At 45.3% G+C, this 15,230-nt stretch overlaps 1 protein-coding gene across 3 annotated transcripts in view; it reads left to right on the forward strand.

Moving 5' to 3' along the window:
- Window positions 1-483: 483 nt before the first annotated feature.
- Window positions 484-15,230, forward strand: part of LOC114846296 (tight junction protein ZO-2-like) — a 47,547-nt gene continuing 32,800 nt past the window's right edge. Inside the window, exon 1 of one of the 3 annotated variants that reach the window (XM_055504703.1) lies at window positions 484-577. Coding sequence is in view for 1 of the 3 variants with exons in the window: in XM_029135132.3 (XP_028990965.1) it covers window positions 5,449-5,508 (60 nt within the window). In the remaining 2 variants the exon portion in view is untranslated. Of the gene's footprint in view, window positions 578-5,033; window positions 5,509-15,230 lie in introns of those variants that run through there. The other 2 variants (XM_055504704.1, XM_029135132.3) reach the window with 2 other exon arrangements.

The raw sequence follows: 15,230 nt of genomic DNA on the forward strand, positions 1-15,230 counted from the left end.
AGAAAACCCACAAGAACCAAAGCCAGACTCCACTCGTTGACATCCTTTTAGATGTAAACTCGACAGAATCTATTGACCATCAGCTGATTTACACTTGACTTCTAGTTCTAGTCCGTTTGTAGTTTCACTTTAACCCTTATCGTGCAGTAACGCATCGTCAGATGGTTGGTGCTGGTGACAGAATGAGCAGGTCTTTAAATCCAAGGCTATAACACACGTGTTTGGTGCACTCTGGGTTCAGGAGCAGATAAGGTGACATCAGCTTTCAGTGTTTTTTTTTTTCCTACTATGACATCTATAAGGTCTCCTGTGTGTGGGAACGTGACACAACATACACAAAGCTTTTCCAAATGCTTGTTATTAACCTGTTAGTCTTTACTGATGTTGTGTTTTATGTGACTGTGTGTGTGTGTGCAGCTTTAAGCCAGAGCGAGTGCTGACCCTGATGTTTCCTTGTAGGGACTGGTACAGCTCAGAGGTGTATGTGCTGAGGCACTTGGATGGCTTAAACACACACTACCTGCACTCCCAGCAGCCTCACACTCTATGTGTGTGTGTGACTTCCTGCCGTCACCAGGTATTCCACCAACACACTCACGGATCACACTCACACTGCTACAGACTCGTCAGGCAGTGACCTGCAGCTCTGACTTCTGCTTCAGTTACACTTATGAACAGCTGCTTAAGCTCCAACAATAGTTACGGCACTGCTCAACTTGAATTTATGTGAAACACAAAGTGTAAAGAACATAGAGTGTGGATGCTTTGGTCAGCTAGAGTCTGAACATGTTTCCCCAAACCACAAATGTAATTTATTTGTTTACTGCAGTGTAAATTAAATTTCAAATTGAAATAATCACATTTTCCACCAGTCTGCACACAAAAAACAAGTCAAGCCAGAACTTGACTGGGGTTAACATCTACTGTATAATGTCACATAATTCACTGTGCCTGTGGATCAGGACATGAGGTCCAAGCAGCTCTGTCTGTGTGAAGATCCCTGTGCTGGCTCTGCTCTGCCAGCCGTTTGGTCTCTCTCCCCACACCACGCCTCTGCTCTGGACCACGCCCACCCCCTCTTCCCCTCAGTAGACTAGGCCATCACGGCCATTCTATACACCTGCTCTCTCTTTAAATAATCACCCAGTCGGTGCTGGCTTATTCACAACTTCACAGTGCAAATATCTTACTCATATATTGTATCTATTATACAATATTTACTCGGTGCTCATTCCACCATTCTGTCCTGGCTGTTTTTTCTGGTTTGTGCTTGGCATCCTGAAGCTAGTTTTGACTGATTCTTTGGTTAGATGCAGCACAGAACTCCGTAACACACGTCATCAGCAGTAGATTCATCCAAGAGAGAGCGGCAGCAGTAGATTCATTGCAGCGCTTGTTGTATTCAGTTGTGTCTCTCTCTCGTGCGGCGCAGGGACCCAACGCAGGGGGCTCTCTGCTGCAGGCTTGACTTTCAGCTGCGGGTTCTTGGCCCATGGGCGCTGAGTCCCAGCTCTCTGCTGTGGGGGTCTGTCAGCTGTGGCAGCTTCGTAGTCCTACAAGTGTTCGCCAGGCAGTTATTCTGAGACCAATCAGTTTGCCTTGTAACTTGTGTTCAGCCATGCTAACCATATTATCCGTGATTAGTCATGCTCTTCATTCTTAGTCTTGTTTCTGTGTTCAGCCCTTCAATCTGTGTTTAGACATGATGTCCTTGTCCAGTCAGGCCACTAGGTTTTTGAGTTCTTTTCTCCTGGTTAATCTCGTATTGATCTCACAGAAGTGTTTTTTTGATTTTCTGTTACTTGTACCGCTTAATAAAGAAATGTGTTCATCAAAGTTATAGTTTTTTGGTTCTGACTGGGGTTTCATGAACTTTTAAATACTTGATCCGCCATCTTGTATGGCGAGTCATAATACAGGAAAAGAATAAGTCATTTCTAATTCAGTTTTCCCGGGACAATAGTGTGACAGTACTGTCAGTAGCAGGCAGTCAGCTCCTCTGATCTGTGAGAACAGGGATTAATACAACTACACAGTGTCCCTACAAGCCACTGTATGTGGTCAAAACACCAGGCAGCTGCTCTGCATTCATTCAGCATCACTCACTACAAACAGGCATTTGTTCATGTAATGTCGAAACACATCAGTGTAACATCACAATATCATAAGGGACACTAGAGCAGGAAACAGTTGAACCTTCTGATCGTGTGTTATTAAGTACTGCAGAACCTTTGAGCTTGTATTTAATCATGGCTCAGCTACTGCCTGCTGATAAAAACACAGGGTGGTTCATGATGCAAAGCCACTACATGTCCAGTAACGTTAAGATGAAAATGTTCTTGACTGATGTTCAGAAACCATGTGATAGAGAGACAGAGGCTGATGCTTTGTGCTATGCTGATGAGACATCACTTATCTCAGTAAATACCAGCGTCTGACCAGCTTTACACAACGTCACTGTGAACAGAGCGGCTGTAACACATAATCTTGTGATTGCCACTTACTTTGTCATTCCACTGTATTTGTGTTTGCAGCTGTGACTGGGCTGCATGCTACAGTTCAAAGGCAACGTGGGCTAAAATAGCAGCTTTGTGTGTCCCTGCTGTTGACAAGGTTGTCGTTCACAGTGTCCTTCATGCGAGTATGACAGCTCCCTGCAGTTATACCAGTTGTGACAGCAGTCACCATGTTAATAGCAACATGGGCTTAAACCCTTTTTTTTAAGGATTTAAGTAATTGCACATTTGTGCAATTACTTAAATGTTGTTGTATTTAACTGACTTCATTTAATTAAGTTACTGTAACACTGTCAATAACCAGCAAAGAGAGTAGAAGAAGACCTGGTTGGTTATTTAGAATTTGATGGCTACATCCCAGATGTCCACATAGTTACTGTAGGTTTATAGAGCTACTGTACAGCTTATTGTGTGCTACTGTAGAACAGAACCCATTCACAGGCCCAGCACATACAGTACAAGAAGGTCGGCTTTGTCCCACTGGGGTTCAGGTCTTGACGAACGACGACAAGCACCTTCAGGTGGACTAATGAAGTGGGCAGAGTTTTCTGAAAAGTGGCCAATCAAGTAGCAGTCAACCAAGTGTGCGTGTGTGGTCAAGATTCAAGATTCAAAAAACTTTTTTAATCCCAGCGGGATATTAGTTTGCACACTTTAATGCTGTCACAGTTGGAGGTAGGGAGTAGGTCTGCAACAATGAATCCATGAATCCATAATATCGATGAAGGACATTGATGATAATGATTTGCCCTTATCGATTAATCAATTAGTCGGCCTGCTCATTTTACGACGCAGCGCGATGGCAAAATAACGCAGCCACTGGCGAAATGCTGGAGAAAACAACGCAAAGGGGCAGCAGGAAAAAGGCTGCGCCCTAATTTCTTCATATGAGCTTTAAATATTAAACAAAGACAACATTAACCTGCAAGTCATACAAAGTTCAACTGGTGGTTTGTAAATACTACAGCGACACAGGAGAACGTAAGAATGAAACACTGGTTTCCTGGATGTAGCAGCGGGTAACAAACGCTGTTTATCATCAAGTGAAGACTCTTCATTAAGTGCGGCTGTGTTAATATTTGTTACTTAATCTGTTTGCTGTGAGTGTCAGCTGACTGCGCATCATCTCGTTCACTAAACAGTGATAAACGGCGCCACCACAGAACAGCGGTGCAGACACTAAATGTAACAGCAGCATTAACATATGACGACATGGTTTTTAGTGGTTTTCACTGTTGCCTCAGAGCCAGAAGGAGCCCAGGAGTCTCTGTGCAGTTTACACGTTCTCCCGTGTCTGCGTGGGTTTTCTCCCACAGTGATGTTGATGGAGCTGCTGCAGATCTTCACATTAGAACAAAACTCTATGCTTGCTTTGTTTATTTATATTTTGTTTATGGAAGTTTTATTATTCAAACACTGGATGTTGTGTTTTGTTTGAGATTTAAAGAGTCAAAATCTAAATTTAGTTTAAAAAAACCTGATAAGAGATTTCTAATAAGCAAAACATAAAATAATGTTTTTGAAAAATAAACAACAGCTGAAAAATTAATTGAAAAAATAATCAACAGATTAATCGATTGTCGAAATAATAATAAGTCAGTATATAATGGATGTGCTGTCACATTTGTGTAAACACTCACTTTGTTACTGAACATGTGCTGTCCCTTGTTATCTAGCTAATGCTAATTAATTATCTAAATGTTTTTTAATTAATATCTTTATATCTGGTCTTTATTTAGCTCGATTAGCTGATGTACCACTGATTTTATTTATTTATTTAATGTAACAAGTTGTAGAATACAATTATGTTCGGCTCATATGGAGTAAAATCAATTAGAGCACACATGGAGCAGCCTGCAGACAATCTCCAGGAAGAGCTGGCAGAAAAAGCTTGTTTCTAAAACAATCTGACCAAAATCTGCCAAAATGAAACCAACCCAATGCACCTCCAAACATGTGCCTTTCCACTGTGTGGATCTTTCATTCAGTTTATACTGTCTGACACCTTCCCAACATCAAAAAGAAAACTGACAGCTACATCTTTTGTCTCGATAGAATAAACACAAACAGATTTCTAGTAACCTGAATTATTAAGTCTATGTAAACTTTCTATCAGGTCCCCAACGAGCGGGATTCTCTGGAGTAACTGACAGTCCTCTGCGCTTCGCTTTGTGTAATAGATTTTGTTGTTGAAATAGCCTGCGAAATGTATTAGTACTTGCTTGTATTCCTTGAAAAATAATTTATATCAGTATTTAAAAACAGGAGATAATTCATCCAAGATTCTTAAAAGTAATACGTAAGTCTCATTTTGACAATTTTAAACGGGTTGATCACAACAATCGTTCCATATTCCCGTCTTCATTAAAGTGAGTAAATGCTAAATTAGGGTTAGAAACTAAGATAGAAACACAGAATTCACATTTAACCGACCAACCTGGACTTAACGTACACCACAAAACAGTGGACGAGCAAAACCCCACGACCCCTCGTCCACTGACAGCAACCTGCGTTTCACAACAGAGGGGTCGTAGTTGTGTAATGGGAGCAGCGGAGGGGCTCTAGTTGACGTCGTGGATGTAGACACCGCCACAGCGTCAGAGGCGTGCGCGCGCGCGTCACACTGCGGCGACGTGGACGCACCGAATGGTTTCAAGTCCCGCCGCTTCTAGAACATACAAAACAATGGAAACAGGAAATGTGAGTTCGCAGCGCAGTTGCGCTGTGGCAGCACTGATCGACAGACAGCCGCGGAGCTGGTCACACGGACCTCCCCCCCCTCCGGTAGGCTGTCCGCCCGCCCGCAGGAGCAGCAGCCTGGCCGCGCTGAGGGCGGAGCTGGCCTCGCTGTCGTCTTAAAGCTACCAACGTAGCGCCGCAGCGCTCAACGCCACGACTGAGCGCCTGTTCGGCGGACTCGAGCAGCAGCAGGATGCCGGTGAAAGGCGGAGGAAGACTGGCCTCTTTCCCGAGCAAGGGCGACAACGTCGGAGTAAGTGGCATTCGAGTGTGTTTTAACGTGTGGGGTCAGATTAGCGAACCATAAAACCTCCCGGCAGCGACGACGCGTTCAGTTTGTTACTGCGCTGGCGTCAGAGGAAACCTGTGAAGTGACGGTGACGAGCGTGTCTTCCAGCCAATAGGCGGCGCGTCTGTACACCTGTTGGCTTCCAGGCAGCCAATAGGAGCGTCTGTTACACAGCGGAGCCGCGCTTGTTACCAGCTGTTGATAAGTTCACACAAGTTTGACCTCAATCCTGCGATGGATGCGTTGACGCCGACGCCCAGCTGTGACTGGAATCTTGACGCCTTTAATTGAGGAATGCTGTAGAGATTAAAGGAACAGAATCAGAAGATAAAAAAAAGACAAACCTGTGAATAGGGTTATAAACATGACTTATTTAAATCTGTGCTCTCTTACAGACTTTGCTACATTAAGTATGTAAATGAGAATGTAACAGACCAAGCTGCTAATGGTTATTATTAGTCAGTAGGTGAGAGTAGCTCATGTTGGGCTAGGTGTGGTGATTACACAACAAGTCAAGTGTGTGTGTGTGTGTGTGTGTGTGTGTGTGTGTGTGTGTGTGTGTGTGTGTGTGTGTGTGTGTGTGTGTGTGTGTGTGTGTGTGTGTGTGTGTGTGCACCCTCAAACTTAGTGACTGACAACTGTGAACAGACAGCTGTCTCTCCCAGGACGGTCCCGCTGCCCCCTCCTACACTGCAGTTGTAGGAGTGAACATTATGAAATATCTCAAAGTAGTGATACTGTCAAGTGATCACTAAACCAAAAGCACATTGGCTCTCATACGTGAAAGAGATCGTCAAATCAGAACATATTTGAAATGCCAAAATCATTTGACAGCCCCCACTGATGGACACAGATCACATTACACCTGGGGAAATAGATCCCGACACCTGAGCACTAGAGAACCGGAAGAAAATAGAATCTTTCTTGTTTATTTTATAATTCACATCGTTATTCTGGTCATTGTGAACGTGTACAGAACGCTGACCGGCATAAGGATGAATGTCATACATACTGTATTTGATGGGAAAGAATGAATTAAGCTGTAAAACTGAACAGACAATAGCTGAAAAGTTAAGGAAGGAAAACCGTCAACTGTCAGTTGATTTGTAGCTGTAAATTATTCCACAAATCACGAATCTTTAAACTTTAATCCTGTTAAGCGTGAGCTTCAGTTTGGTAAAGAATAGGAAACCAGTCATTGCATTGGAGCTTTGGAAGTAAACAGCCACTTGTTTTCAGTCTTTTTGAACAAATGAATGTTGAGTGAAGTGAGTAAAGCAAATAAAATCACCCCTTTCCATTGTTTTAATAGGCTGAATATCTTATGAGTCATGTCTTATCTGGTCAGAACACATTGTTACACACATGAGAATCTAGCACAGCCGCTTCATGTATAAGTCATGTTGACATGAGTTGTGTTCTTTCTAACTGGAGGGAAGTGTATTATCACCGTAGGGCATCGGCACCTTCCCTAAAATCAGTGTTACAGAAGTACCGCTGGGTTCCTGCCAGTCCTCTCACGACTGAGTGGAGCCTGTTCATCACTTCCATTCTGCTTTACAAGAGCCCAGTCAGAGTGACGTATTCACACCAACGCAGCTGCTGACGGGGAACAGGGGGCGCATTCACACGGCTGCACACGGAGAAACACACTGATGCACTATATCCACGGAAACGCAGCACAATGGTCCACGTGTGTCTGTGCTAGTTGATGCTTGTTCTGCTCAAAGCGGAGTGGGCACATTACAGTCACCCTGTGTCTGGAAACCTGCTTGTTGTTGTTTTCCCTGTTTCAAACAGCACTAGCTTACGTTACTTATTATATCTTGTAATGTGGCATCTAAACATGCTTGTTTCATCCATGAAAACAGTTGCCAAGGAGATAATTTTTTATTATACATATTGCAAATCGCAGAAGATGTACCTTTTTTTCAAACATTGGCTGTGATGTTCAAGTAGAGATTAAATCAGATTTACTGACTTAGTCCAACTCAACCACAGCATATCGGGGGGTTTGCAGAAAATACTTGCTAGAATGTCGCTGGCGTGATTTGATGGGTTGATTAAATAGTTTTCCGTTGGTCAGGCTCACAGCCTTTAATGGACCCTTTAAAGTCTTATAAAGGACTGTGAAAATTAACATCCCTCCCTGTGTTTAGAAAACAGCCAAATATTTATGGAAGGATTATATAAAGGCTCATTCCTCCAAATGAGAAGCTTTTTCTGCAGGTTGGGAGCAGACCCATGAACCATCAGCTCAGCGCTGAGGCTGCGTCTCCCTTACAGTGATGTGATGTGGCTGCACTCGGATGTGAGCCGTTTGTCATTGTTCTTCCTGTTATTAAGGGAATGATTTTAACCTTCACTTGAATAAGGGAACCCAGCAGGAAGGGTTAGAGGCCGTGTACGCCTCATTCCTGACCAGCTCGTCCTTTAGATTTAAAATATAAAGCATGATGAGGTTTAAGCCGACAAGTATCAACTCATTAGAGGCGTCGTACTTCTGAGGAACAATCTGAGTGACCTGTTCCTGTTTCTCGGTATGAGATCAAACACTTAACGTTGCTGCCAGTTCTTCTTGCTTGGGTTTTTTTTTAAATCAGGACTGTCAGCATTACAAATGTGCAAAGGGAGAACTACTAGTGTGCAAACATGATCAGACAAGTGTTGTTTACATTCTACACCAATATCTGCAGTCTTAACCTTATGGTTTTTTGTTACCCATGTACTGAACACTTGTTCACAACCTTTCTATAAAGCTGAACCTTCACTCATCCAGCAGCAGCTAGTGCTCAGACACTGAGCATTCAAAGGCTGTGAGCAGAAGGCCATTAAAAGACCAGCATCAGTGACACCAAGCTTCTTTGTTACCACCATCACCCGGTTCCCAGAAGCTCCAGGAGGATCTTCATGTAATCGTTTGCAAGATATTCCAGATATTCCCTGACGGATGAGAAAGGAGCCACATGATATCGGACAGCTGCAGGGAGTGGCCGCCTGATAAAATTCCTGCCTGTGTTGTTCATATCTTTCTCTGTGTGTGTGTGTTTACTGGCACTGCCCTCTGACTGGGGAATAGGTTCAGAGGCCAAGGGTGTGGTGTGCTGCTGAAACCCAAGCTAACATCAGGCAAAGGGTGGTCTCTTTTTAGTCTGCATGTGTGCTGGACTACAAACAGCCTGCAGTGCTTATAGGAGTAAAGACTAGAAGAGGCTTGGAGTGAACAGGAAGCTGTTCCAGGGCTGGAACACTGTCTAGACATGCTCAGCAATAAAGAACTGCTGCGTCTTTGAGTCCGTGCTCTGATAAATCTGGATTCCAGTTTTAGAGCCTTGGTGATCAGGAACCACGTTTAGGTCAATCGGGTGTTGTGTGTAGGTGCCCAGACTGCAGACAAGCTGTGAGCGTCCCATGTGCTGTATTGGGCTCGTTGCTGTCAATGTCAGTAGGTTCAAGGCTGATAGAAGCCATGTTGCTGGGTGACGTTATGAATGCGTCTCCACCGTGACACAGACAGGCGGTAGTGATGGAGCTCTGTACTGGACGTTTGAATGTGGGCGTTGTCCCGTTCACAAACTGTGTGTGTGTGCGCGCGTGTGTGTGCGCGCGTGTGTGTGCGCGCGTGTGTGCGCGCGCGCGTGTGCGTGTGTGCGCGCCCGCGCGTGTGATGCCGGTTCTCATACTGTGACAGCTGAGACATGTTGTTGCCTGTGAGGATAAAGACAGTAGGTGCAGTGAACACGTGTCAGTAAATGAGGCGAGCCGCGACCTGCCTGAACGCTGCATGTTTGTGGTCATGGCTCAGTGCAGTCCTCCTCCTGTTACACTCGAAGCTGTTTCTCTGTCATTATGTCCAGGCACCTGCTTCGTCCTGCCATGACGGTGATGTTAAAACAGAGCCATGAGCAGAGTTTGTCTGTTCGTTTACCACAAGGCACTGGTATATATGTCCTGTAACAAGTCCAGGTTCATCAGTCCCAGTCTTAGATGCAGAGGGACTTCACTTCCTGTGCTGTAGCAGTGTTCTGCATGTTCTGTGCTTGTGGATGCTGTATAAATGAAGGGGGTCCACAGTAGATGGCTGTGCTCACAGGCTGTCTGACACCCACCCAGTTGTAGAACCTGGTCCAGGCTCAGGTTGAAGTTGGACTTCCACATGCTGCGGTTTCGAGTGAGGGAGTACAACACGCTGCTCTGTTGGTGTCGCTGAAAAGAGACCAACATACGTGAGCTTGATGTTTCCTGGCCTTATCCGTGGAATAACAGGAAGTGGGCGTGATGGTTTATAGACCACTTCCTGCCGCAGAGGCCACTTCTACTCATGTTTTCTCCTCACCACACCCTTAGTCCTGAGGCCAAGACAGGACCACAACAATAACAAAGCTCTCCAGGACACAAGATCTGATAGTTGGAGAGCCTGTGTGCGTGTGTGCGTGCATGCGTGTGTGTGCGTGTGTGTGCGTGTGCGTGCGTGTGCTTGCGTGTGCGTGCGTGCCCGTGCGTGCCCGTGCGTGCGTGCCCGTATGTGCGTGCGCGGCACCCTTTGCTGTTCGGGTGCGGCTGTTCGGTGGTTGTGCGTACATGGTTGTGTCACAGTAGGTTACTGGGGCACCCTGAGCTTAGCTGCTGTAGCTGTACTTGTGTGTGAGCTTCCAGTCTCAGTGGTCATTTGCTTATCAGCAGTTGATTTATCATTACAATGACTTTGTAGCTTCTATTACACATTCTGAGTTAGTGCTTCTGAATCTTCAAGTGTGTGTGATCTGTTCAAAAGTGCCACTGATGGACTCCTCCAAAGCTTAGAGGAACTCTGATTAAATAATCAGATTAATTGCTGTGATTATTACTTGTGAACGTTTTATTTTGGCAGCTGGTTCAAAGTGATGCAGAATCAAAGTGTCCTGTCATGACTGAGATGTTCATCTGCAAAGTGACATGACAGGAAGACTTTAGAGCGTGTGATAACATCAGCAGCCTTCAAAATGCACCAAACCAGCGTATAGAAGGAACAAATGTCTGAATATTTAATAATGTTAAAGCACATTACGTGGGAGGCCAGGGGCAGGATAATGGGCAGGCTCACAGCTTGATGTCAGACACACAAACTCTGGACTCGTGATGAAGCTGTAAGTCGACCAGGTCATAAATACGCAGCCGCATTTCTCAAACTGGGTCTACGTCTAGTTCTGTACAGGCTGATTTCCCTCCATCAATAAACAGGAATACACTGTTCTCCCCCATTTGCATATGAATACATGCATCCACTCCATCAGACCTGTGAATGAGAGGAAGCGCTGTCTCTGTAACCCTTTGTGTTTGTGGCATCTCAGGAGCTGAGCTTCATTCTGCTTCATGATGTGGTTGAATGTTTGCAGCTGCAGTAGTTGTAAAGATCAAACTCCAGTTGGGGGTAGGCCTTTTGTGAGGCCTTCAGGGGCAGCACCGGGTGTAGGTCATCTAGGTTACTGTAAATACTAACCAGAGACGTAATTTATTGTGGGATACCGCGCAGTGGCTTCTGGCTGTGGTTCTCTGCAGCGGAGCTGCTTCCAGACAACGCTGTCATCGTCAGTGCTCAAGTTGGGACTGGCCATTATGAGGCATTTTACCTGAATGAATGAAGACACGAGTGGAGCAGATCTGCTTCTCCATCTGTTCTGCATCACTTTCCCACCAGTGTGGTGACTAATACACAGGGCAGTGTGTAAAAATAGCAGCTGCTTTGCTCGGTGACGACGCTATAGCTGTCTGATGTGTCTCTTCGAGTTGGATCCAGTCTTTCATCATTTTAAAACGTTTCTGGTCACGTGTGATTTGTCTTTTGTCTTTTGTGGTGGCACTTTGTGGCTGTTGTCTTTTAAATGTGGTTTCATTTCAACCTTTTTGTTTTTTTGACTTCAGTAATGACCAAGTATCCTACATATCCTCACTACACTGAGTGTGGTGTTTCTCTTAACTTATTAGTTTTGTGTAGCCTCGAGTCAAAATAAGGTCATTTTACTGACAAATGCCTTCCGTTTAGATTCCTTAGACGAGGACTAATGGAGAACTACAGTAATTGCTGCTTTGCTGGAGTTTATATATTGTGCTCCTGTTAATACAGCTCCTGCTGGCTGGATGGATCTGGTTCCCATGACCCTCCCTGTGTGACTGTCTGGGTTTGTTTGTGGTGCTTGTGTGGTTTCGGGTCAGCCTTAAATGTCACAGTAAGTCCATTGTTCTGATTCACTGAACTCTGGCTGTTCCTTGAGCAGCTCGGCTGATGGGCTGCTGAAACACACGGATGCTCTGATGACCTCTGTTTTGTGCCCTGATGATGCTTTGTCGAGTTGCTATGTGACTGGAGCTCGAGTCCTGGTAATAAACACGGGAACACTGTACCAGGCTGTTGCTTGAACAGTGTTCAGCTGTCAGTCGGGTTGAGGTTCAGCTCGCTGTGTTCAGACCTTAGACTGTTGAACGTGGCAGTGTCGGAGGTTTGCTCTTTAGGAGTTGCCCTAATTAGATCTGTGTATTTCCTGAAGCGTGCTTTAGCTTCGCACACAAACACAGGCGTGAACGCTGATGAGTTTATGGGCTCCCGTTGTTAGTATGTGGTCCTCAGCGCTGCTGTTCTGCTGTAGCCTGGTAACTGCTAGCAGCTGTTTCAACATCTGTAATGTTCTAAGACGTCATCTGAAATGAGGAGCGACTGTAAATCGTCTAATAATTTCGATGGGTTCTTGAATGACCTCCTGACCTTTCTGTATCTGAAGCGGATGTTGCTGTGTAGTGGTGGTTTAAAAACACTGGTAGTGTATTCTTCCATTCCATACAACTGAAAAGAGCGATGGCTGCCTCACATTTGAACGGGGTCACTCAGCGTTTCAGCAGCCGTCCCTCCTGCCTCGTCCTTCGTCGGAGTGTTGTGGGCTGAAAGGTCACGGGCTGCGATAGGGAATCCCTGGGTGCTGCAGCCTCTCAGCTCGTCTTTGAAGATTACATTTCCAATTTAATGAAAGCCAACCCCCCCAGCACTGTGTGCGACAGAGGCTGAGGTTTCTAAAGGGCTTTTTATTTTTTTGAATGTTAGATTATTTCGAGTTGGAATTGTTTTCAGCAGAAGTGTCTGTGCAGGGTTTCTCCAGTTTCTTCCCACAGCCACATGCAGTTTGGCTGATTCTTATTGTTACTGTGACCTGCCCAGCGTGAACCCACCTCTGTCCTGGCTGACAGCTGGGACAGGCTGCAGCACACACGACCCTAATGAGGACAAAGTGGTAATAAATAATTTATTGTTGTGCTTAGTCTTAAAGGTGTTGGGAATGGGGAAATACTGTATGAGGAATCTTAACCCGAGGAAGTATGACATGGCATCTCTTGGACCAACCTGGAGCTCAGGTTCATGTGCATTTTAAATTTCTTGCTGTTTTGGATCATTGTGATCTGCTATATATTGTCCTTGAATAAGAAGAAAAGCTGTGACGTGGTTATATGTAGACTGTTTAAAACACGGACCAAAACCTAATTCTGTGAATAACATGATAAACATATACCACAAGATGCCTGAGCCTTGTTAAAATACCTGTTTCATTACATCATATCCTAAAGCTTTGCCTCAAGAAATTCTGTTTTGTGTTTAGCGATATATATAGCACATATATATATATATATGTATGTATATGTATATATACAAGGACCCACACTGGAAGCCTATTCGCCCTAACGGGGATTCGAACCGGGAACCCCCCGCATGCAAGTCCTATATATATATATATATATATATATATATATTGGCCAAGACCCTTCAAGCTACCGCCTACCTCATATCATGAGAGACCGGCTCAGACGTCGCCCGGTCTAACAAGGTCTGCGTCAGGTGTTGGGGAACCAGAGCACCTTGGCGAGAAGTGGGCTACTGGAACAAGAAAGAAATGGCTGAGATGCGAGAACAAGGCTCTGTTGGAATGCTACTACTCGAGTAACCCTAGTCAGAGGGGTTACATGCAAAGAATGTGCGGTGAATGGGAACGGAGAAACCCACATTCAAGGCTGACGGCGAAGCAACTAGTAGCTCAGTGTTCCAACATCCACAAACGGCAACTGCTATCACAACTTGAGATTGACGAGATCATAAACTATACCAAAATTAGGCAGAAGGATTTGATTTTTCTTGTTTCACACATCGGGAAGAGAAAAGAGTCACGTATCAATCCAGTGGTAATCTAAGGAGGGCTGACATCGGGTTTAAAAAGATACCAAAACCACGGAAAATTGGGTACGAAGCCCCAGTAAGCCCCCCAACCAGATACGCTGATCCATTCACCCCGCCTCACCATTTCGTCCTCTACATACCAATCATATGAATCGTACCTACTGCATTACCACTTCCATGTGATCAACCAAAAGATAAAGCCCCCCCTCCACTTCTCCTACCCCCCCACCTTCACTCTCGCTCTTATCTTAGGGACCAAATAGCTCCTGGCCAATGTCCTTTTTTACTAAGCCCCCTACTCCCCGATCGCCTGCAAAGGAACACATCCTCCTCTGAGAAGGGAATCTGAACCTTCACCTTCGCCACCGCTCACTTTCCTCCCCCACGTCACTCACTTCCCACTCCATTCCTTTACATCCCAATCCACCGATGCTTTATCTTCCTACTTCGTTTCCCCCCTCCCACCACGCACAGTTGTGGAAATAGGCCTATTCTAAAAAACTGGCTACGTCCACAACCGTAGATAGGAAAAATTCTCTTCCCCAATCAAAATAAGAAAACCCATGGCGGCAGACTCTATGTCTATGAAAGAGTGCACCTTTTGCTCCTTTATTCCTCTTCTCCATCCTCCTATTTTTGACCTCCTCTATTTTGTCTGCCTCCTTTAATCCTCGTTTCACGCCGCCATCCTTTATATTTTATTCCATCCCCCACTTAATTTCACTCCACGCTTCCCTCCTTCATCCCCATCCCTAGAACCATCTCCTAGTCTTTTCTTCCTCTTATACTCACCAGCTGCACCCAATCCTCATTCCCTCCTCAACACCTAAGCATTTGCTCGACTGCATCCTCCCCACCCACCTAACCATGCTCAGGAACCAGTTCCATGTCAACCACCATTCACTCCTTCGTATGGGCCGCCCTTGAAACTCCGCTCTCGCGAATTCTCTCCACCCCCACGTCTTTTTTCCCATTAACTTCACATTTTACCTCCACCCCGCTCCCTACTCACCCTTACTACCACGAGTAAAAACGATAAAACTTTTTTTTTTTTTTAACCCTAGCTGAACAGCCGCAGATTTCAGGCGTGGTGTCCCTCCCCCACCTCAGAATTACTGTCTTCGCTCTTTCCATAACCTTCCTTTATCGACACTCGCCCCTCCACACAGCGAGGCCACAAAGAGGCGACCTACTTTCTTTCTCCCCCCTGTAAGGCCTCAGCCTCCATGACTCTAGGTGAGATCCTCGTCTTTACGGCCCGCCCTACTATCTCCCATTACCCCCCTGCATACGTCGCCCCTATCTTTCCCAACCCCTCGGACGTAAGATCTCATAGCCCCTTATCGCTACAAAATATTATATGAACCCGGAGCTAGCAACCTTACTCACCTTTTCCCGTAACCACTCAACCTTCCTCCCACTAAAACAAGTTTTCCCGTTAGACATCCGCACCCTTATCCCCCCCAAATAAGTGTAGAGAAGACTTCAATCC

This window comes from Betta splendens, chromosome 19, assembly GCF_900634795.4.
Source record: "Betta splendens chromosome 19, fBetSpl5.4, whole genome shotgun sequence".
In the NCBI taxonomy this organism is placed as follows: domain Eukaryota; kingdom Metazoa; phylum Chordata; class Actinopteri; order Anabantiformes; family Osphronemidae; genus Betta; species Betta splendens.